Genomic DNA, 21,853 nt, shown 5'->3' on the forward strand with positions numbered 1-21,853 from the left:
AAACATAACAGATAGTGCTGTTTTTTGTTTTTCTTTTTTACAAATGGGAGTGTGTTCTATTCCACTCTCTTAGTTTTTCTAGTATTTTTCATCTTATTTTAATATAATTAAAAAAAAGCGATTTGCTCAATGGTTTTCGTTTTTTTGTTTTTAATACTCATCAATAAATTTTTGTTGTTTTTGCAATGTGTAGGTTGGTTTCTCTGCAATGCTACGTAGGTAACACATGTGATCCCTTGAACTTTGACCTTATCATGTGCTTGTTGGGCGGGTTCCCTTTTTCCCCTATATCAATGTATCACTATCTCTGTTATGTTTATCGGTGGATTTTCCTGAGGAAGAAGAGGCGATATCTCTTCGAAATGCGTAGAATAAACCATCACCATTGCTTTTATTTTTTGGAGTGTTTCTTTGTACAGCAGCGCGCAGTATACCACAATTATCCTGGTTTTTGTCTTACACTGTGCATAGACAGAAAACTGCCAATCAGTGATGGGGGTGGGGTTATACTAGGAGGACTATATGGCAGTAGGTTTATTAGTCCTTTAGCCATCAAAACAGTCATTTTTTCACATCTACAGCAAGCAGCCAGTTAGTGACACATCACTGGAATCAAGGTCTCTGACCCTACATTATTGAGGTGTTAAATTAGGTGGCAAGCCCTGCTGATTGAGTCCCTTTAAATATAGTTAGGTAAGGGGAAAGTAATACACCTCACTGACAAGTGTAGGAGGGCTATAAAACAAAGCCCTGTTTGCGTTAGGAGCAATGGTAGCCCCTCAGCTGCCCCTGAGCATTCATTCCTGGGAACGTGACATCATGGTTCATTCTAATTTATAGAAGTCGTTCTTTCTTGATCCCTTTTGGCAGCAAGTGAATAGCAATGAGGTTTTACATGAAAACACACAGTATAGTTATTCCAGCCATGGAGTTTTAGTGAACTCAGTCCCCAAGTGCTAACATGCATGTCACAATGTATCCAGTAATTTCTGATAGGAATAGGGTCAGTGAAGACGTAGCTCTAATTTACTACATAAACACCCAAAATATAAATAAACTTCTATATCATCTACTTATTGCTTTACAAGCTGCTAATGAAACATATAACGCCAAAAGGCACACTGAACCATAATGACCTTCCTGTATGGGACTACTACTGGACAGAAAATGAGGAATTATAGCCAATGCTTCCAATGGAAGGTATAAGGGGAAATAAGTACTAATTGTTTGCTATGGGCAACAGAACTGCAATAACAGATGCACAATGATAAATCAAATCGGTGGTGTAAAGGGAACATGTCAGTAGTTTGGGGGCAATAAACCAGATTTGCAGCTGAGGTTTAGTTTTGTAAATATGTTAAAACCTTTCATGTTTGCATAAAGCATTAATGGTTTGTATTCCATCTTTTTAACAATAATCTGCCAGTTTAATATAGTCTTTTGAACTGAAGAACATGCATTTCAGCATGTGACTGATTGGACACATTGTGCCCACCCTAATCCGAAATGGTGCTTATACTCCCTTCTGCATGAAGAGGTAAGTGGGCACATGCAGGTGCCCTTATCTGCCAGGAGTGCGCAATCAGCAAGTATCCTCTACCTGTCCTCCCTTAATGGGAAAGAGAGTAGAGCAGGACTATGTTTTTTAATGGGGTTGTCCCAAAAACAAAGTACATTCTAATAAAAATACATTCCAGGATTGAATGTGTTAAAAAAAATTTCCGCTGCTGAGATATAAATGTGCCGCTGCTATGTACTGTGTATTGGCCGTGTCTGACCATACAGGGACATAGTGTGATCATACCACAGCTCCTGGGCCAGGGAGGACACAAAAGAGAGAATACAGACATGACAACACGGGATTGCATATGCTGCTTTCTGTGAGGTAAATCATTTTTAAAAACAGGCAGGGAAATGTTTTACCTCACAGAAAGAATCAGCTGCGATCTCATGCTGCCCTGTTTATATACTCTTGCTTTCTCCCCTGCATAGGGGCTGTGGTATTTGCTGTCTGTGATCCTACACGGTTATATGCAAATGCAGTGACCCATGGGGAGGTGCCAGATTTTGCAGAGGGGCCAGCTGGGATATCTAGTTCCACTGGCAACAGATGGTACTTTCACGGTAGCTGAAGTGGGCCGCTGGAACCCTAAACGCTTCCCTCGTGTCCACTACAATTGTCAATAGCGGGAGGTGGCACTTATGGAGATGGTATAGGACCCTCCAAGGGCGCGCCTATGGTGTCTGGATGCAGGTGTTGGAGTGCTCGTAATGGTTGTGCAATTACAAGCAGCCAGACACAAGGGTGAACTTGAAAACATAACACTTTACTGAGGTGAATAATGGCATACAGTCTGTTTCTTAAAGGCAAAGTTCACTATATAGGCTACACTTAGTATTTTGCCTATGAAAGTAGGTGCCTTCTCTTTATGAAACAGCAAGCTTAGGCCTCTCAGGGCGGCTGGAGCACAGTTTTCCTCACTTGCTGTAGGAGGTCATATTCTGCCTAGTCCAGGTAATGCTATGCTTATGGAGGAACCTTCATGGGTTGTCTCCTTGTGGCAACACACTAGTGGTATGGAGCTACTCACGGTTTTGGTGCTACCGATCCCTATTGCAGGGGGTAGGGCAGACAGAGTCTGTGGCATATAAATCATGTTACACTGGTTTTGGCTGGAAGCACATAGGACACTAGTATGCAGGAGAGTTCATCTTCAGCCTTATCTCTCCTGGCTGTAGGAAGCTTCACTCCTCTGTGGAGGTGATTATATGAAGAAAAAGATGTCCACTCAGCATGGGCTGAGATGGAGACTCTGGAAGCTTCCTCCCTCTCCCTGACTAGACTTGATTTAGGGTACTTTCACACTTGCGTTCAGCGCAGTTCGTCACTATGGAGAATAGCGCAGTTCGTTAACGCACTGCGCTATTCTCCATAGACTTGTATGGACGACGCACTGTAACGCAAGTGTCAGCGTTGCATCCGCTGGACAACGCAGCGTCGTTATTTTGATGCTGCGTCGGGCGGAGGGAACGCAGCATATAATGTTCAGCTGAGCGCTCGGCCGCCGGCATGTGAGAGCGCTCAGCTGAGCGCCCGGCCGCCGGCATGTGACAGTCTCACCTGAGCGCCCGGCCACCGGAATGTGAGAGCGCTCAGCTGTGCACCCGGCCGCCGGCATGTGAGAGCGCTCAGCTGAGCGCCCGGCCACCGGCTGATCAGCTGATCGTTCACAATAGTCTGCTGCCGGTAAAACTGTAAAGAAGAAAGAAAAATAAGTAAATAAAAAAAAAAAAAAAAGCTTTACGTTGTTTTGTACGATCCGTTGCATCCGTTGTGCCATTATATGCAACGCATCCGTTGAATCCGTCACACAACGCAATGCAACGGATACCGTTCAACGCAACGCCTTATCCAGTTCAGCACTGAGGTGGGAGACTTCTCCCAGCCGTTTCCATGGCAGCTTGTTGTGAGGAGAATGAACACCTAACTTTCTTATGCATGCATTGACCAGTAGATGGCAGCAAAGTACATTTCACAGTCCTCAGTGTACGAATATCATGACACAATGCAATGCCTGACTCACAGTGCACAAAGTAATTCCTCACACTGGAACAGATCTACTGCTGCATGAAAACTGTTTAACTAAGCAGCAGTAGAGCGGGTACTGGGATACCACATAAAGAGTCTCTTCAGAATCTCTGGCACCACCTATTGGATGTAGAAATCCTAAAAGTCAATATCGACACTTTAATAAGCCTTGCCACATCACTTAGGATAAGAAGCCAAACCAGAAACACCATTTACAGGCACTTGTTTCAGGATTTTAGAGGTATTGCCTCTCCTCAGTGCAAAACAGGATATCTGATTTGGCTTGGTGAGAGGCCTCTGACTGAGAGTTTAAGGCTAAAGCCCGCTTTACACGCTGCAATGTATCTTACAATGTGTCGGCGGGGTCACGTCGTAAGTGACGCACATCCGGCATCGTAAGTACATTGCAGTGTGTGACAGGTACATGCGATTGTGATTGAACGTTAAAACGTTCATCGCATACACATCGTACCTTTCTCTAGAATTGCACGTCAGATTGTTCATCGTACCCGGGGTAGCAGGGTGTGACACCCCGGGAACGATAAACAGATCTTACCTACGTCCTGCGGCTCCCGGCCCACAATGCGGAAGGAAGGAGGTGGGCGGGATGTTTACGTCCCGCTCAGCTCCTCCCCTCCACTTCTATTGACCGGCTGCCGCGTGACGTCGATGTGACGCCGAACGTCTTTCCCACTCCAGGAAGTGGACGTTCGCCGCCCACATCGAGGTCGTATGGACGGGTAAGTACGTGTGACAGGGGTTACTCGTTTGTGCGGCACATTCAACAAATTGAACGTGCTACACATACGATGGGGGCGTTGCAAATCGCATACGATAGCGTATGCGAAATTGCAATGTGTAAAGCAGGCTTAAGACCGCACTTTGTAGTTCAATTCTGCAGCGTGTAAGACACTGCGTTTGCGTCTCAGAACGCAGCCGAAAAAGCTGCGTTCTGAGACGCAATCGGCAGAATACAAAGTGCAGACATTACTGGTGAGAATTCATGCGTTCTGGATGCTTTCTCTGCCATAGACAGAGTGAGAAAAGCATCCAGAATGCACATTTTTCACAGAACGCACCCACTCTGCTCTGCAGCATCCCCATAGACTTGCAGCAGAGCCGAGTGGGACCGCACTGTCACTGTCATGGCTGGCTGCGGACAGTGCCGCGCAATCAGAATGAACTCGGATGAACTTCACCCGACTTCATTGTGATCACGCGGCTCTGTGCGTGTGCCGCTGCTTGATTTGCGGTCACACGTGATCACAAATTCCCTGAGTGATTTCAGTAAGTCACGCGATTAGCTGTGCTTTCACTCAGGTTACCCGCGGCCACAGCTGCAGTCCTCCCCCGGAGAGCGGTGGCCGCGAGTAACCTCAGTGACAGCACAGCTGATCGCGCGACTCACTTCAGTTGCTGCATGGAGCTCACAGGAGCAGCAGTGTTCTACTGCCGCTCCTGTAAGCTTCCGATGTAGCAGAGCTGGAAGTGTCGGGGGACCTTGCGTGGATTACATCGGACCTGGAGGTGTTTTTGAGGGGTTAATAAAGTGGTGAAAGAGGGTGTTTTTTTTCTCTTTCATTACAAATAAATGATTTTTTGGATGTGTGTGTTTATTTACTTTAACTTACAGGTTCATCATGGAAGGTATCTCGGGGAGACGCCTGCCATGATTAATCTAGGACTTAGTGGCAGCTATGGGCTGCTGCCAATAACTCCTTATTACCCCGTTTGCCACCGCACCAGGGCAATTCGTTATGAGCAGGTAAAGTCTTGGGACTGTCGCATCTAATGCATGCGGCAATTCCGGGCGGCTGCTGGCTGATATTGTTAGGCTGGGGAGCTCCCCATAATGTGGAGCTTCCCATCCTGAGAATACCAGCCTTCAGTCGTGTGGCTTTACTCCGGCTGGTATCCAAATGGGGGGGACCGCACGTCGTTTTTTTCATTTATTTATTTATTTATTTTACTGCTCGATATAGACCCGCCCACCGGCGGCTGTGATTGGTTGCAGTGAGACAGCTGTCACCCAGCGTGGGGGCGTGTCTGACTGCAACCAATCATAGGCGTCGGTGGGCGGGGAAAGCACGGAATACGTGATGGATTAATGAGCGGCCGGCATTTTCAAAAGAGAAAAAGCCGCCACAGTGTGAACGCCGTGCAGCGCCGCGCCGATGATCGTGGATCGGTGCGTATGAGAGAGGGGGGGGAGGGAGAGACAGACATGGACAGAGAGAGAGATAGAGACATAGAGAGAGAGAGACCGACCGACAGACCTACCGACAGAGAGAGAAAGACGAAAGAACTGCCTTTGTTATGTTAAAAAAACATGTGGATCGAAATAATAATGCAATGCAAGCGCACTGCTTCACATTTTGGCAGCGATTTTCTCCAACTCATTGATTTCAATGGGTGTAGAACGCAGCCAAAATGGCAAAAACAATTGACATGCTGCTTCTTTAAACGCATGTTTTTTGCCAGAAAATATGCAAATTAAACGCAGCGTTTAGAAACGCAAAGTGCGGTCTGAAAATCACCATTTACCATTGAATTTGATGTAAAATCAAAACGCATGCATTTTGGTATGAAAAAGGTGCAGTTCAAAACGGACCTAAAAAGTAGCTGAAACGTAGGTGGAAATGCAAAGTGCGGTCTTAGCCTAAGGCAGAATATCGGCGTGAGGAGACTTATAGGACTCGCAATGCTTCTTTGGGAATTTAAGTATTGAAAGAGCCTCTTCAGACACAGCCATTACATAGTATATAGCATGGTATATGAACGCTGTCTCATTTTTTCACAGATGGAAAGACTTGCTTTACTGATTTTGATCTGACGCTCTTGGATCAATATTGGATATGTATCCAAATTTTACATGTACCTCTCTTTCCGCACAAAAAGTTGGACATGTGAAAAGCCCCACAGACTACTAGATACAAGTTCTACTAATGAAACACAAGGACAGAACACGTAATTGAAAAATGGACATGACGCGCCCACGGGGTCAGCAGCTACTCGCTATTGGACCGTGGTTCTTCTCCTGGGTCGCCTCAGTCGCCTTGCCCGGTTCTGTGACCCTGGCGGTGTCAATAAAGCTGAGGATGGGGATAATGGGAGTAGTTTGTGATGCCACCTGTGGTGTGCGGCCAGTATTAGCCACCGCTGTGGAACTTATTCTCTAGGGCGGATGATAACGCAGCTCAGATGATACAGCTCTCCACAGGTAGAGCTAGGCCACAGGGAGGATGATGGAGGTGGTAGTTGCCAATGGCGGAGGGGCGCGGGTTTGCGAACGCTGGCAGTGATGGGTGCAGTTCAAGTTCTTTTACTCACTGAACACTCACTACAGTTGGAGTGCTGGGCTACACTGTGATGGGATTCAGCTGATCCCGGATACTTTGGAGGTCGAGGCCGGTATTCTGTGTATCACTTTTCGACGGTTTCCCTCCACCCCATCTCCTGGGTCGTGGAAGAGGTCATATACTTCATGATGGCCACCCCAGCACCTACCCTAGCCCAGTCCCAGTGGAATAGCTCCCGTGTTTATGTGTTGGATGAATGTGTTAAGCCTGCTTTACACCTTACAATTAAGCATACGATATCGTATGCGATGTCACACGCCTCCATTGAATGTGCGACACGTTCAATTTGTTGAACGTGTTGCACAAACGATTATTTGCCGTCACACGTACTTACCCTTCCATACGACCTCGATGTGGGCGGCGAACATCCACTTCCTGGAGTAGGAGGGACGTTCGGCATCACAGCGACGTCACACGGCAGCCGGCCAATAGAAATGAAGGGGCGGAGATGAGTGGGATGTAAACATCCCGCCTACCTTCTTCCTTCCGCATTCCAGGCGGGATGCAGGTAAGATTTGTTCATCGTTCCCGGGGTGTCACACACTGTGATGTGTGCTGCCTCGGGAACATTGAACAACCCGACGTGCAATCTTTAGCAAATGAACGACGTGTATGCGATGAACGGTTTTACGTTCAATCGCAATCGCACGTAGCTGTCACACGCAACTACGTCACTAACGATGCTGGATGTGCGTCACTTACGACGTGACCCCGCTTACACATCGTTAGATATGTTGTAGTGTGTAAAGCCCGCTTTAGTGGTGATTACCGGTGACGACATCCTCCGTATCTGAGATGAATACTGGCTCCTGAAGCTGCAGGGGCGCCACAGACGTGTGAATGAGCTCTTATGTATTTGGTTTCTGACGTTTTTGGAAATTTTCCATTTTGTACCAAAAACAATTCCCTAAGCTGCAATCACTCATCATTTCTGTTCTCGAATGTAGAAGAGATAAAAAACCATCTACCAAGCAGGCGGTATTAAATATTATAAATAGTTTTATCCATGGCATAGAAAGTAGTGATTTCTATGAAAGTTAAGCTCAGATCTGCACATCCACGATATACCTTAATGATAGTAAAGCTACATACAGAACAGTGCCCGACCTTGTACGAGGCGCAGATAATCCAAGAACATCTGCTCCTAACTTCAGGTAATATTCATGAGCTGCAATCAACTTCTAAAAAAAGCTCAGATGTTATATTCTCCCAGTATTTTTCTTTTCCTCTAAATAGAGCAAATGAAAATGTTACGGCCTCATTCAGACGTCTATGTTTCCCTGCATGTGTTCTACCAGACCGTCAGAGCACGTCTCCTTTGTAGTCTATGAGGCTATTCACATGTCCTTGATTTTTGCTGACCGCGTGTCCTCAAAAAGCATGGAGAGATATCCACTACACAGATCAAAATTACATTACGTCTATGGGTCCCTGAAGATGACAGATAGCACATGGATGGCATCAATATGTAATCTGTGATATTCGTGATTAACATTGCAATGAAATTATGAAGCTTTGTCATTTTTTTCTCCATCCGTAAAAATCACTGATGGTAAGGACTCGCTCACACCAGCGTATAACACACACAGGGGCTTTCCGATGTTTTATCAGATCGCACCCGGACGGACCAAAGTTATTCTATGGGGCAGTGCTGATCACTGTTTATTTCTCATGCTGATTTGGCATGATAGAAAAAGTGCAGCATGTTGCGAATGGCAGTGTATATCAGATGATGGGCACCCATGCAAGTCTATGGGTGTGTGGAAATCATCGGGCTGCACTCTAATGACGTCTGAGTGTAGTCCGATTTCTGAGAACTCAAAGAATGGAGACGATGGAGAAATTTCGTTCTTCTTCTCCTGACAGTATGCTCCAATTCTCACATTCGAGATAATTAGATCCTACTAAGCTGACTCTGATCTGAACGTTAGCCCTAAGGTCACACTTGTGAGTGACTCTCATCACATCACCCGACACGGCCGCACGCCCTCCAGACAGGAGCATCTCAGCTGCTTAGAAATACATGCAGCTAACTCGCTCCTGTCAGGAGAGTGTGCGGCCGTGTCGGGTGATGTGATGAGAGTCACAATGTGACTCCAGCCTTATTAGCATAATGGGCCTGCTTCTCTTGCCTGAGAGAATCTATGGCCATCTGAAGCCAGTACACGGACCAAACACTTATAAAACTCCAGCTATTTTTTGAGAACATGAAAAATTACTGACGTCTGACTGGGGCCTAAAAATTCTGAACATCTTCTATAGTACTGTATTTTTTTCCAAAAATACATGTAAGAATAGTTTTTACAATTTGGTTCCGTTACAAATGTTACACTATTTGGCTTTTAGAGGCTCTGTGTTTCCCTGCACATTGCAAGCGATGGAATGATTTAAGGGCTGCTTCTCACTTGCGAGTTTCTCGCAGTAGAGCAATGCGAGAAAAACTCGCATTGGAATCGGACACGTTAGTGAATGATTCAGCTCGCATTTGCGATTTTTTTCTCAGTCCAAGGCCTGTTTCACACGTCAGTGATTCTGGTACATTTGTGCTTTTTTTTAAACGTACCAGAATCACTGACATACGCAGACCCATTATAATCAATGGGTCTGCTCACACATCAGTGATTTTTCACTGACCATGTCTCCGTGCAGCGTTCACGCGTGTCCGTGATTGCCGCACAGAGACATGTCCATTTTTTTCTGGCATCACTGATGTCCCACGGACCACGCAGTGGTGTGATCCGTGAGACACGTGCCAGAAAAAAACGTGCTTTTAAAATAAAAATAATTTTTTCTCACCCGGCTCCAGCGATGTCCTCTGCAGCCCGTGCAGCCTGCTGCTTCTGAGCCGGCTCATTACTGTTGCGCATATTCATGATGCACAACACAGCCGACTCGGAAGCAGCTGCTGCGGGGGTCCACCGCGGGAGTGATCAGCACCATGGAGAGCGGGAGCGCACACAGGTGAGTTAATCTCTAAGTGCAATCACGGGCCACGGAGAACGGAGCCCGGATTGCACTTAGATAAACCACGTGTGCCGTTATTCACGGCACACGGAGGGACATGTGCGTGTTTTACACGTCAGTGAAAAACGTCAGTGTTTTTCACTGATGTGTGAAACGGGCCCAAATCGAACTGAGAAAAAAATCGCAGCATGCTGCTTTTTTGCGAGTTTCTACTGCGAGTCTCTCCAATGCAAGTCTATGGGAGCGTGTAAACAATCGGATGTCACGGGACGGCACTCACACCATCCTAGTGACATGCGATTTTCTAAATACATTTCTTGCATGGACACTGGAAACGAGTGATGTCTCACAATGTCTGTCAATCACTATTCTCTGTCAGTCGGTCTCTCCCTCTCGCTCTCTATTCTCTCTCTGTCGGTCCGTCACTATCTCTGTCCCTCTCTCACAGTCTGTCGGTCATTTTCCCCTCTTCTCTCATACTCACCATTCCCCGATCACCAGCGTGGCGCTGCACGGCATTCACACTGCTCCGGCGGCTTTTACTATTTTGAAAAAGCCGGCCGCTCATTAAACAATCTCGTATTTCCTGCTTTCCCCGCCCACAGGCGCCTATGATTGGTTGCAGTGAGACACGCCCCCACGCTGAGTGACAGGTGTCTCACTGCACCCAATCACAGCAGCCGGTGGGCGTGTCTATACTGTGCAGTGAAATAAATAATTAAATAATTTAAAAAAACGGAGTGCGGTCCCCCCAATTTTAATACCAGCCAGATTAAGCCATACGGCTGAAGGCTGGTATTCTAAGGATGGGGAGCTCCACGTTATGGGGAGCCCCCCAGCCTAACAATATCAGTCAGCAGCCGCCCAGAATTGCCGCATACATTAGATACGACAGTTCTGGGACTGTACCCGGCTCTTCCCGATTTGCCCTGGTGCGTTGGCAAATCGGGGTAATAAGGAGTTAATGGCAGCCCATAGCTGCCACTAAATCCTAGATTAATCATGTCAGGCGTCTCGATGAGATACCTTCCATGATTAATCTGTAAGTTACAGTAAATAAACACACACACACCTGAAAAAATCATTTATTAGAAATAAAAAACACTAACAAATTCCCTGGTTCACCAATTTAATAAGCCCCAAAAAGCCCTCCATGTCCGGCGTAATCCAGGATGGTCCAGCGTCGCTTCCAGCTCTGCTGCATGAAGGTGACCGGAGCTGCAGAAGACACCGTCGCTCCTGTCAGCTCCATGCAGCAACTGAGGTGAGTAGCGCGATCAGCTGAGCTGTCACTGAGGTTAATCGCGGCCACCGCTGGATCCAGTGAACCTCAGTGACAGCTCAGCTGATCGCACTACTCACCTCAGTTGCTGCATGGAGCTGACAGGAGCGGCGGTGTCTTCTGCAGCTCCGGTCACCTTCATGCAGCAGAGCTGGAAGCTGGAAGGCTGCAGAAATTTATGCTCAGCTCATCTGTGATCATAAATCACTATAGAGGAGTTCAGATGAAGAGATATATTTAAAAAAAAAAGACTATTAGAAGGCGCTTACTGACAGATGTACAGTTAACTCATTCTGCAGCCAGCAATACACATAGAAACAAGGAGCCTGTAAAAGTCAAACTGGGCAAAATTTTTAATAAAGCTCAACTGCAAAAGTGTGTTTCTGAAAAATTAAAACACAACTGAAACAAGTTTTGCACAGGCTTCCCATTACTGAATTTATTCTCCTTTTATCTGTTAGGTATACAGCAATTGGTAATAAAGTTTAAAATTTAACTTTTAATTCTATTTATTAAAATTGACTCAAGGTCTAAAAATTTCACCCGTGATTAGTGACCACACAAATAGACGGACACAAGCAAATTGAGTATTCAGATCCAATAGGCATACAGAACCATATTAGAAAGAGAAAAATCAGATATCAAATACCCTCACAAAACCAAAGGGTAGTGTAATTACACAAAAACATCAGTTTTTTTACCTCAAATTGCTTTTTAACATCTGACAGAAGCAGGGACTCATATTTCACCCATCCTCTCTGACAGGAAAAAGAAACAGATATTACCTTAGTAGGGCATGATACACATTATCTATTCAGCCCAATGATAATATCTAGGATATGCTCAAAGCCCTCCTTGTTTTCTTCCCAACGCGTTTCCTCTTATCGATTCATCAGGGGAAATTACCATTTGGAGGCTTATCAAAGGAGCATGGGATCTATATCATCCTAGGTGTGTGCTTCCATAACACACCGGGTCCGGGGACCACGCTTCTTGTGACGTCACAAAACGGATGTTTTTGTGTAATTACACTACCCTTTGGTTTTGTGAGGGTATTTGATATCTGATTTTTCTCTTTCTAATATGGTTCTGTATGCCTATTGGATCTGAATACTCAATTTGCTTGTGTCCGTCTATTTGTGTGGTCACTAATCACGGGTGAAATTTTTAGACCTTGAGTCAATTTTAATAAATAGAATTAAAAGTTAAATTTTAAACTTTATTACCAATTGCTGTATACCTATCCATTCCTGGTAATAACTTTTCCTAATTCCTTTTATCTGTTGCAATAAATTCAGTTTATGTTTATTATGATCGGATCACAAACTCGGTCATGTAAGTCTATGGGGTACTTTGCACACTATGACATTGCAGGTGCGATGTCGGTGGGGTCAAATTGAAAGTGATGCACATCCGGCGTCGCAGGCGATATCGTAGTGAGTAAAGCCTTTTTGATACAATTAACGAGCGCAAAATCGTCGTAATCGTATCATCGGTGTAGGGTCGGTCATTTTCATAATTTGGAAATGACCGATGTTATGATGTTGTTCCTCGTTCCTGCGGCAGCACACATCGCTGTGTGTGAAGCTGCAGGAGCGAAGAACATCTCCTACCTGCGTCCTGTGGCTCACTCCAGCTATGCGGAAGGAAGGAGGTGGGCGGGATGTTTACGTCCCACTCATCTCCGCCCCTCCGCTTCTATTGGCCGCCTGCCGTGTGATGTCGCTATGACGCTGCACGACCCACCCCCTTAATAAGGAGGCGGTTCGCCGGCCAGAGCGACGTCGCAGGGCAGGTGAGTGCATGTGAAGCTGCCGTAGCGATAATGTTCGCTACAGCAGCTATCACCATGATATCGCAGCTGCGACGGGGGCGGGGACTATCGTGCTCGGCATTGCAAGCATCGGCCTGCGATGTCGTAGTGTGCAAAGTACCCCTATGAGTCTCCACTAACACCGAGAACAGTGCATCGAATCGGAGCGTCACAACACCACAAAGCAGCAGCGATTCCAGCAGGTAAATGGTGGATCGCAGGACTGCCGTCTTGTGCCTGTGGAAATCTGAGTCCTGCAAATGTATTCGCTCATCTCTCCTGAAAACAGATGGCAGACAGAAGACATCCATTTTTAATACGTCCTTTTTAATGAAGGCTTAAACGTACACAGCAGTGTGAATATCCCCTAACCTATGAATCCAGGGCATAATGAAGTGGAAACGGCCAACAGAAGAATTGTTTTCTGGTGAATATATTCAAACAAAATCACAAAGAAACAAGAACTACATAAAGTTATGTTTGAAACCCAATAATAGCCTATAAAATGTTATATCAGCCAAATGCTTGGGGGGCTCTATGCCTTTCATTTACATCAACGATTTTCTTTCTTTCCCAATTTCTACAAGGATCAGCGCTGCGCTGTAGGGGCTATGCAGCGCCACCTAGTGTCTAGTAGGTGCTACTCTTCTACTTCCACTGATAAAACTTCCCAACACTTTTCATAGGAAAGAAATAAAAATAAAGAAATCTAATGTCTAATCTAAATATTTAATAAATCTCACATCTGATATGAACACAGTGAAGGGATATCCAGTGCTGCAACATTATATAATAATAAACACTTTCCTATACTTAGTAATGGTAATATTTACTAATAGATAGATGAATAGAAAGAATGCATAGAGAGAATGATCTATTAGTAAATATTGGATTTACTAAGTATTCTAATATTTACTAATAGATGTAGCTTTGTATCTCTCTCTATGCATCTATTAGTAAATATTAAAATTAAGTTTATACTTAATAATTCTAATATTTTCTAATAGATCTAGCTTTGTATCTCTCTCTATGCATCTATTAGTAAATATTAGAATTAATAAGTTTATACTTAGTAATTCTAATATTTACTAATAGATCTAGCTATGTATGTCTCTCTCTATGCATCTATTAGTAAATATTAGAATTACTTAGTATAGGAAAGTGTTTATTATTATACAATTTTGCATTTATCCTTTAATTTTTTGGTTCAGCATTAGACCACATACCCCCATAGTAATATCACTCACTCCTCCTGGGGGACATCAATCTATTACTCAATTAATTAGTCAATCAAACAAGCCACTATGAGTATTGATAAGACTATGGAGTGATCATTCACATACCTACAGGATAGGATTAGGGATTTGGTGGGATCCTGGACTAATCCTAGAAACTCCAAGCAAGTTACTTATGAGAACGGACCCTATGTCAGACAGAAGCTGCCATCTGAGTGTACATTTTATAGATAGATAGATGGATGGATGGATAGACAGATAGATGGATGGATGGATAGATAGATAATGGATAGATAGATAGATAATGGATAGATAGATAATGGATAGATAGAGGGATAGATAGATAGATAAATAAATAGATAATGGATAGATAGATAGATAGATAGATAGATAATGGATAATGGATAGATAGATAATGGATAGATAGATAGATAGATAGACAGAGTAGAGGTGATGCCCACCAGTGATGGGCATGGGGTGTCACATACCAGTGCTGCCAGGATCTTCTTACTCTCCTCATCAGTGCACCGATCTGAAAACATGCTCCTGTGAACAAATAGAAAAGTGCTGACGAAAATCCAGCAAGAAGCCCAGAAGAAGAGGAGAAGGAAAGTATTCTTCTTGCAGATCTTTATTCTCAGCCATTTGCCAGGGAATATTCTCATGGTAAGATCAGTGAGAGTGTGCCATCTTCAGAGGGTAAGCTGCTGTATACTGGAGATCAATAAGGGGGATGAGGGAATAGAAGTAGAAAGTGAAGCCCCCTCAGCTCCCCGAGCCCCCACTGTGCTGCCTGCATGGACTACTGGACTCCTCTGACTACCTCTCTGTGCTGGTGCATTTTTGCAGGAAAACTGAGATGTGCTATTGAACTGAAGCCACAGAGTTCCGCCTTCCTTTGTATGCTGTCAAGGAGAAATCCAAGTTAACAGGCAGCTGTAGGGTTCACAGAGGAGAAGAAAGGCAGGAGCTGTATAGAGATGTCAGGGGGATGATGGATCTGGCAGGGATTCCTCGGAGCCAGTGCCACAGATCCCAGTTTATAGGCTCTGAGCAGCCTGATCTCTGCCCCTATATTAGCTAATAAGATGCTTTCCTCCAGTATTTAGCTTCATCAGTGCTAACTGCAGAGTAATTATACTAAATTGTGGACAACCCAAAATGTGTAAAATGATATTTGTACAGAGATGAAATTACAGACATATTTCTTCCTAGAAGTAATAATGCCAAAAAGGCTTCGGGAGATGGGAGTAATTCATAAATATATAATTTCTGTAGCTCCATTACTGAGTGGTGCATAGCAAATATTATGGCCTATGTGTCTAAGGCAGTGTGCACACAGTGTGCTTTTATTGGGTTTTTTGATGCACTTTTTTAGTGCAGTTTTGTTACAAAGCTGCAAGTGTAGCGCCCCTGAATACATCAGGGTGCTACAGGGAACTGCATCCTGTTCCCTCAGGATGCAGGACCTACCTCCATGGTTCCAAGTTCCCAGAAACCGGTGTCACCTCCATCAGCACCACAAATCCCAATCAACACCTCACATCATGACCTGTCAGACACACCAGTGGGTTGGTCCAGCTGGAAGAGGGCCACCCACCTAGCGGTCAGGCAGACTGGTGGGAGGGAAGTAGGAGAGTCATGTGAGTGCCCTCAAAGTGAGAGGAGCTGGGGAGTGTAAGCTCCCGGGGAGCTAGGAGGACCGAGGTTGGGTCGCAGACAGTGGTCTGGGACCAGAGGAGTCAGGGACAGGTAGCAGTGCCATTGGATAAGGTTGCGACAGATATAGTCTTGGAGGACTGTCGGCACCAGAAAGCCCAGAAGAACTGACCGGTAACGAGCATAACGGGGTACAGGACCCTAGGTCAGGAGCTGATTTAACGTCCTGACAACTGACCTGCAGAGGAAGGGGACCTTCAGGGACCTTCCCAGAGAGCTCAGAGACTGAGGGCATCAGCACACCGCGGGGGACAGGGTTTTCCACAAAAAGCAACCCATTAAAGTCCCAAGTGCCGGCCCTTGGGAGCAAGTCTTCACTTAAAAACTGAAGAACGGGACCTGATTGTATCAAGCTAGAGGGACCCACACGGACATGAAACTGTGCACGGAGGCAGGCTCCGAATTACTATGTGACACCGGTGGGACCGGGTACTTGGACGGGCTTCACGTAGCGGCAGCGGCACACAAAGAATTTGGTTTACTTGCAGCGTGTGTCTCCTTTATAATCCTCATTCAGCACCACGACTATCCACAGTGAGTAGCTTGGTCCCCTGCACCCTGCTCTCCCAAATAACCAGCAACACCCCTGAGCCCAGGGCCATCCCTACCTGTGGAGGGACTAACATCAGGCTGCTTAACTCCATCTGCCCCGGTACACCTTACAGCAGCGGCGTTACTCCCATTATTGCATCCCACAGGTGGCGTCACGAACTTATCTCCCTGTAAATATCCGCTTTATACGGATCATAGTGTCCGCCAAGCCGGGTCCGGACGACCCCCTCGAGCCACGATCCCGGATCCGAGCAGCCCGACTAACACCAGGGCGGTACTCAAGCAAATCCTTATGCCAGAAAATCAATGAGAATCCTGAAGTGTAGTGCACATGTTCAGGTATTTTTTTCTTGCCGATTTGGTACAGAAAACAATCTTCTGCATGTGACTTCTTTCAGAGTTTATACTTGCATTTTTCACCATAAAAGCAATGACAAATAAGCATATAAGAAAAGCATAAAAATGCTGCAAAAATGCACATTTTATCACTACGGTTTTCCTGCCAAGAGACGTAGATATGGTGCAGAAATTTCAGCAACCAAATATTCATCATGTGCACATCCCCTTAAATGCAGATGTGTTCTCATTTCAGTGCTAAGAATATAAGACACAGTGCCCATCAGAGTAAGCCATAGTACAATCAGTATCAACCACAGTGCCAATTAGCAGAAACTACATTCAATCAGTATAGACCACAGTGCCCCTCATTATCAGACACAGTACAACCAGTATCAACCACAGTGCCCATTACAGAATGCTACAGTACAATCAGAATCAACCACAGTGCCCTCTTTATCAGCCACAGTACAAGCAATATCAGACACAGTGCCCATAATTGTCAGCCAAAGTACAACTGTCGCGGGCGGGGAGGGGACGCTGCGCTCACCCACTGCTCGGGTCCGGCTGCTGCTCGGTCGGTGGCTCGAGCGGTGGGCCGGATCCCGGGGACTCAAGCGGCGCTCCTCGCCCGTGAGTGAAAGGGGGTGGTTTGGTTTAGGGGTATTGTCCGTGACGCCACCCACGGTTGTGGTGAGGTTGTGACACCACCGCTGCTCTGGACGGGAGCGATGACAGGGAGCAGCTTGGATGTTGTTTCTCCCCTCCGTGGGTAGGGGGGTTGGTTGTCCCGGGGCCCGGTGAGGGAGGGATGGCAGGTGGGCTACGGGGCCTGGTGAGGTGCAGCGTCGCGGGGGCAGCACTGTGCCGCACGGCACGGTGATACTCACTCAGCCAATGATGAATGCAAAGTCTCCGGTAAAACAAACGGCTGGATGGACGGGTCCCACAGACAGCTGCGGTAGCTCTCCCGGTAGGTTGGTGGTGACTGCCTTTCCCTGCACCTGTGTTGTGGGCGGAGCCAACCGCCTGGCCCACCCCCTGGTGTGAACATCAGCCCCTGGAGGGAGGCAACAAGGATTTTTGTTTGACTTCAGTGTGCCTAGCTGGGGTGTGGGGTGTGTTGTTGTAGTACCTGTGACGTCCTGGCTTGTCCAGGGCGCCACATTCCCCCTTAGTAAAATGCAGACCGTCCGCGGGCTGCCCGTCCATCATCGGTTTTATTTTTGTTTAACTGTAGAAAAGGGGTAAAACATATAAAACAGTAAAAACAAGCATTTTTGTATAACTTCCCTTAACGGGAGGTACAGTACTTAAACGTTGCAAATGGTAACGGCTTCCGCTCTTCTCCCACCCAAACAACCTGGCCCTGATGCTGCCCCTAAGAAGTGGGCAGCACCCCTGGCCCCAGTCCATCACCAGGCTGCCCGAGCGGGTACGGTCTCTTTCAGGGGACCCGTGTCCATGGGGACCCCTGAACCCCTGGAGGATCGCCACCGGTTACGGTAGTGGCGGGCCTGAGCCATCCCTTTCCTCCAGGCCCATCCTCCCAAATCAGCCTCTCCGGAGGCGGTAATGGCATCAAGCCAAAACATTTTTATTTACATCCCACTAAGTTTGTGGTTGCCCTGCCAGTTCTCGGGCTTGTCCATAAGAAGTCCCTTACGCAACGGTTGCAGAAAGTCCCTACGGGGACTGGTTGCCGGCAACGGCCGGTTTAATCAAAGTGCTAATCAGGTTACTTCTTCTGTTGATTACTTTTCATTCACAACTTTTAAACTGGTGGTCCCAACGGGGACAACTGCTGACAACGGTGGACCGCTGACTCACTCCAAATCCACGGTGTCGGCCGGGGGAGGGGGTCGGACTGGTACTCGGGCCTCCTGACTGCCCCTCAGTTTAGCGTCCAGAGCAAACCAACCCCTCTCCCCGCAATGCCGAGTGTATTGGACCAAGTCCCCCGGCATCAGGTTGCGGCCCGGGTGGTCCTCCGGCAGGTGGGCATTGACGTCCCGTCGGGCCACAAAGATTTCGGCCTCCAGGCCTGGCTCATATATAAACCCGTACCCCCGACGGATGTCAAACCTCCTCATTTGTCCTTCATAGAACGGGCCTCGTACACGGAAGGTGGCTTGGCGGAGGCTTTCTTTCTCCTTAATCGTGCAGGCTACCAGCTCCGCCTTCCTCCTTTTCCTCTCCGCGATTTCCTGGCCCAGCGGGGTCTGTTCCCTGTCCCAGTAAGGGGCTACTGCGGGCCCCAGCGCACGGGTCGGGGCCCGCGAGACCTCCTTCACACTGCCCAGTACTGGCATTCTGGGGGGAAGGTCCCGCGGTGTCATGGCCTGGGATGCTGCCTTACAGCGGCAACCCGGCGCGGCATCAGCCGAGGCGTGGGGAATGGGCACAGGGACAGTCTCCCGCTTAACTTCCTGCATGGAGCGGCCTGTCGGAACCGATTCGGGCTCAGGCACGATCACTACTGGTGCCTCCGGTATCTCTCCGCTGACGGTCTCGGATTTCGGCATCTTCCAAGGGAGCGGCTCCGGGCGGTCACAGGCCCCGGCTGCAGGTCGGTCTGCCTGGGCGGATTGGCGGGGTACCGCTACCGGTTGTGGTGGTAGTGGGCCTAGTGACGGGGCAGCAGCAGCCAACATGGGTAGCGGGGGAGGTAGCAGGGCGAGCGGGTGTAGACCGGGCCCCTCGGCCACGATGACCGACCCATTAGGGGTACAGGGGCGTGGGTCACTTACCCTCTCTTCCAAGACTCCATCCACCTCGCGTCTCCGTATGGCCGCCACCACCTCCGCCATGTCGGCCTCCCACTCCTTCAAGAGGAGTTGCACTCTGATCTGCAGCCGTTGTTGTAGCTGAGCGGTCCGGACCTCCACCCGCGCCGCGGTTCCAGGCGCGAGGGCTACGGTACTGCGGGACGGTTGGTACATCGCTGCGGCAGCCTCTTCCAGGAACCACAAGATGGCCGCAGAGTCCTGGCGTCCCTGCTTTTATAGCCGCGAGCTACATGCGGCCAGACGCCATCCGTCCCCCTTAGTCTTTTTTCCGGCTCCTCCTCTACAGGGGCGGGGTTTCGGTTTTCGCGCCTCCACTGCTCGAGGAGACGCTCGAGCGGGGACTTTTCGCGCCCAAAATGGCGGCTTCTCAAGATTTTCGGCCGGACACCTCCGGCGGTCACAAGGCGCACCTCTACCAGACGGCAGAGCGGTAAGATCCTGTTCGTGACGCCAAGTTGTCGCGGGCGGGGAGGGGACGCTGCGCTCACCCACTGCTCGGGTCCGGCTGCTGCTCGGTCGGTAGGTTGGTGGTGACTGCCTTTCCCTGCACCTGTGTTGTGTTCACGGTTCTAATGGCTTCCAACCGGTAACCCGCTCCCCAGCTTGGATGGATGCTGAGGGAGCCCCTTTTGCCCGCAGGCTCTGGCCCTGGGAACTGTAGCCTTGGCGGTGACTGTATTTCCCTTCACGGTTTGAGCGGTTGCCTTCAATCGGGTCTTGACTGCTGGGAAACCCCGGAGGTTCCATTCGCTAACGGATTTGACCGGTTTTACGGCGACTCCTAGCCTGGTCGGGGTCCGTAAGCCCTGCCGAATGGTGTTGGCTTTTCTTCGCTCCCCGATCCGGTACCGGCGGGCCACCGCCCGTCCCCGGTCCTTACGGTTCATTTCAATCAGCCTCTCCTGCAGACGGTCACCACCGTCTGCCAACCTTGCTGTATGTGCTCGGGCCACGCACCCGGACACAGTCAGTCTCCTCTACTACCACTTCACTCTCCAAAACTCAACTGTTCTCCCTTCCTTTTCCCGCCTCCAGGACTGTGAACTCCTCGGTGGGCGGAGCCAACCGCCTGGCCCACCCCCTGGTGTTGACATCAGCCCCTGGAGGGAGGCAACAAGGATTTTTGTTTGACTTCGGTGTGCCTAGCCGGGGTGTGGGGTGTGTTGTTGTAGTACCTGTGACGTCCTTGCTTGTCCAGGGCGCCACACAACCAGTATCAGCCATAGTGCCTATCAGAGTCAGCCATAGTACAGCTACTATCAACCATAAATTAGAGGAAGCTACAGTACAATCAGTAGCAACCTCAGTGCCTTCATTATCAGCCACAGTACAACCAGTATCAACCACAGTGCCCTTCATTATCAGCCACAGTACAGCCAGTATCAACCACAGTGCCCCTCATCAGCCACTCTACAGTCAGTATCAACCACAGTGCCCCTCATCAGCCACTATACAACCAGTAACAACCACAGGGTCCCTCATTATCAGCCACAGTGCAACCAGCATCAACCACAGTGCCTATCAGTATCATCCATAGTACAATCAGTAGCAGCCACAGTGCCCATAATTGTCAGCCATAGTACAAGCAATATCAGACACAGTGCCCATAATTGTCAGCCATAGTAGAACCAGTATCAACCATCAGAGTGAACCATAATACAACCAATATTACCTGCAGTGCCCATAAGTCTCAGCTATAGTACAACCAGTATCAGTCACAGTGCCCATAATTGTTAGCCAAAGTACAATCAGTATCAGCCACAGTGCCTGAGTTACCTATAGTACTATCAGTGTATATTTATTCCCATATTTACTTATACAGCACCATCATATCCCACAGAACGCTATATACATTATCATCACTGCCCCCATTGGAGCTGACAATTTAAAGCAGCCATAATGCCCATCAGAGCAGAGTCTTCCTCGTTCCTTGCAGTATCAGCCACAGTGTCCACAAGAGTCAACCACTGTGACCCCAAGCTTCAGCCACATAATATTTGCCTCATTCAATTTGCCTGATAGAAAACTCTAGGACTCTAATGAAAAAAAACAATCAAATATATACGCAGCGCCCTGCTGGTAACAAACACATAGTAGCTGAATAATTTACATTTACATTACTATATAATTACTATACAAGACTTTATTACTGCATATTTGGATGAAGTTGTTTGTGGCCACCTGCAAAATGAGGAGAATATAAAATACAAGTCAT

At 47.6% G+C, this 21,853-nt stretch overlaps 1 protein-coding gene across 1 annotated transcript in view; it reads right to left on the reverse strand.

The window, feature by feature from the left end:
* The window catches only part of DIPK1C (divergent protein kinase domain 1C), a 149,951-nt gene extending 134,699 nt beyond the window's left edge, over nt 1-15,252 (reverse strand). The window contains exon 1 of the mRNA XM_075316419.1: nt 14,731-15,252. Within this exon, the coding sequence (XP_075172534.1) occupies nt 14,731-14,907 (177 nt within the window). The 5' untranslated portion in view covers nt 14,908-15,252. The remainder of the gene's footprint in view (nt 1-14,730) is intronic.
* Between the last annotated feature and the right edge of the window lie 6,601 nt (nt 15,253-21,853).

The sequence above is a fragment of the Anomaloglossus baeobatrachus genome, chromosome 6 (genome assembly GCF_048569485.1).
Source record: "Anomaloglossus baeobatrachus isolate aAnoBae1 chromosome 6, aAnoBae1.hap1, whole genome shotgun sequence".
NCBI classification, from domain to species: domain Eukaryota; kingdom Metazoa; phylum Chordata; class Amphibia; order Anura; family Aromobatidae; genus Anomaloglossus; species Anomaloglossus baeobatrachus.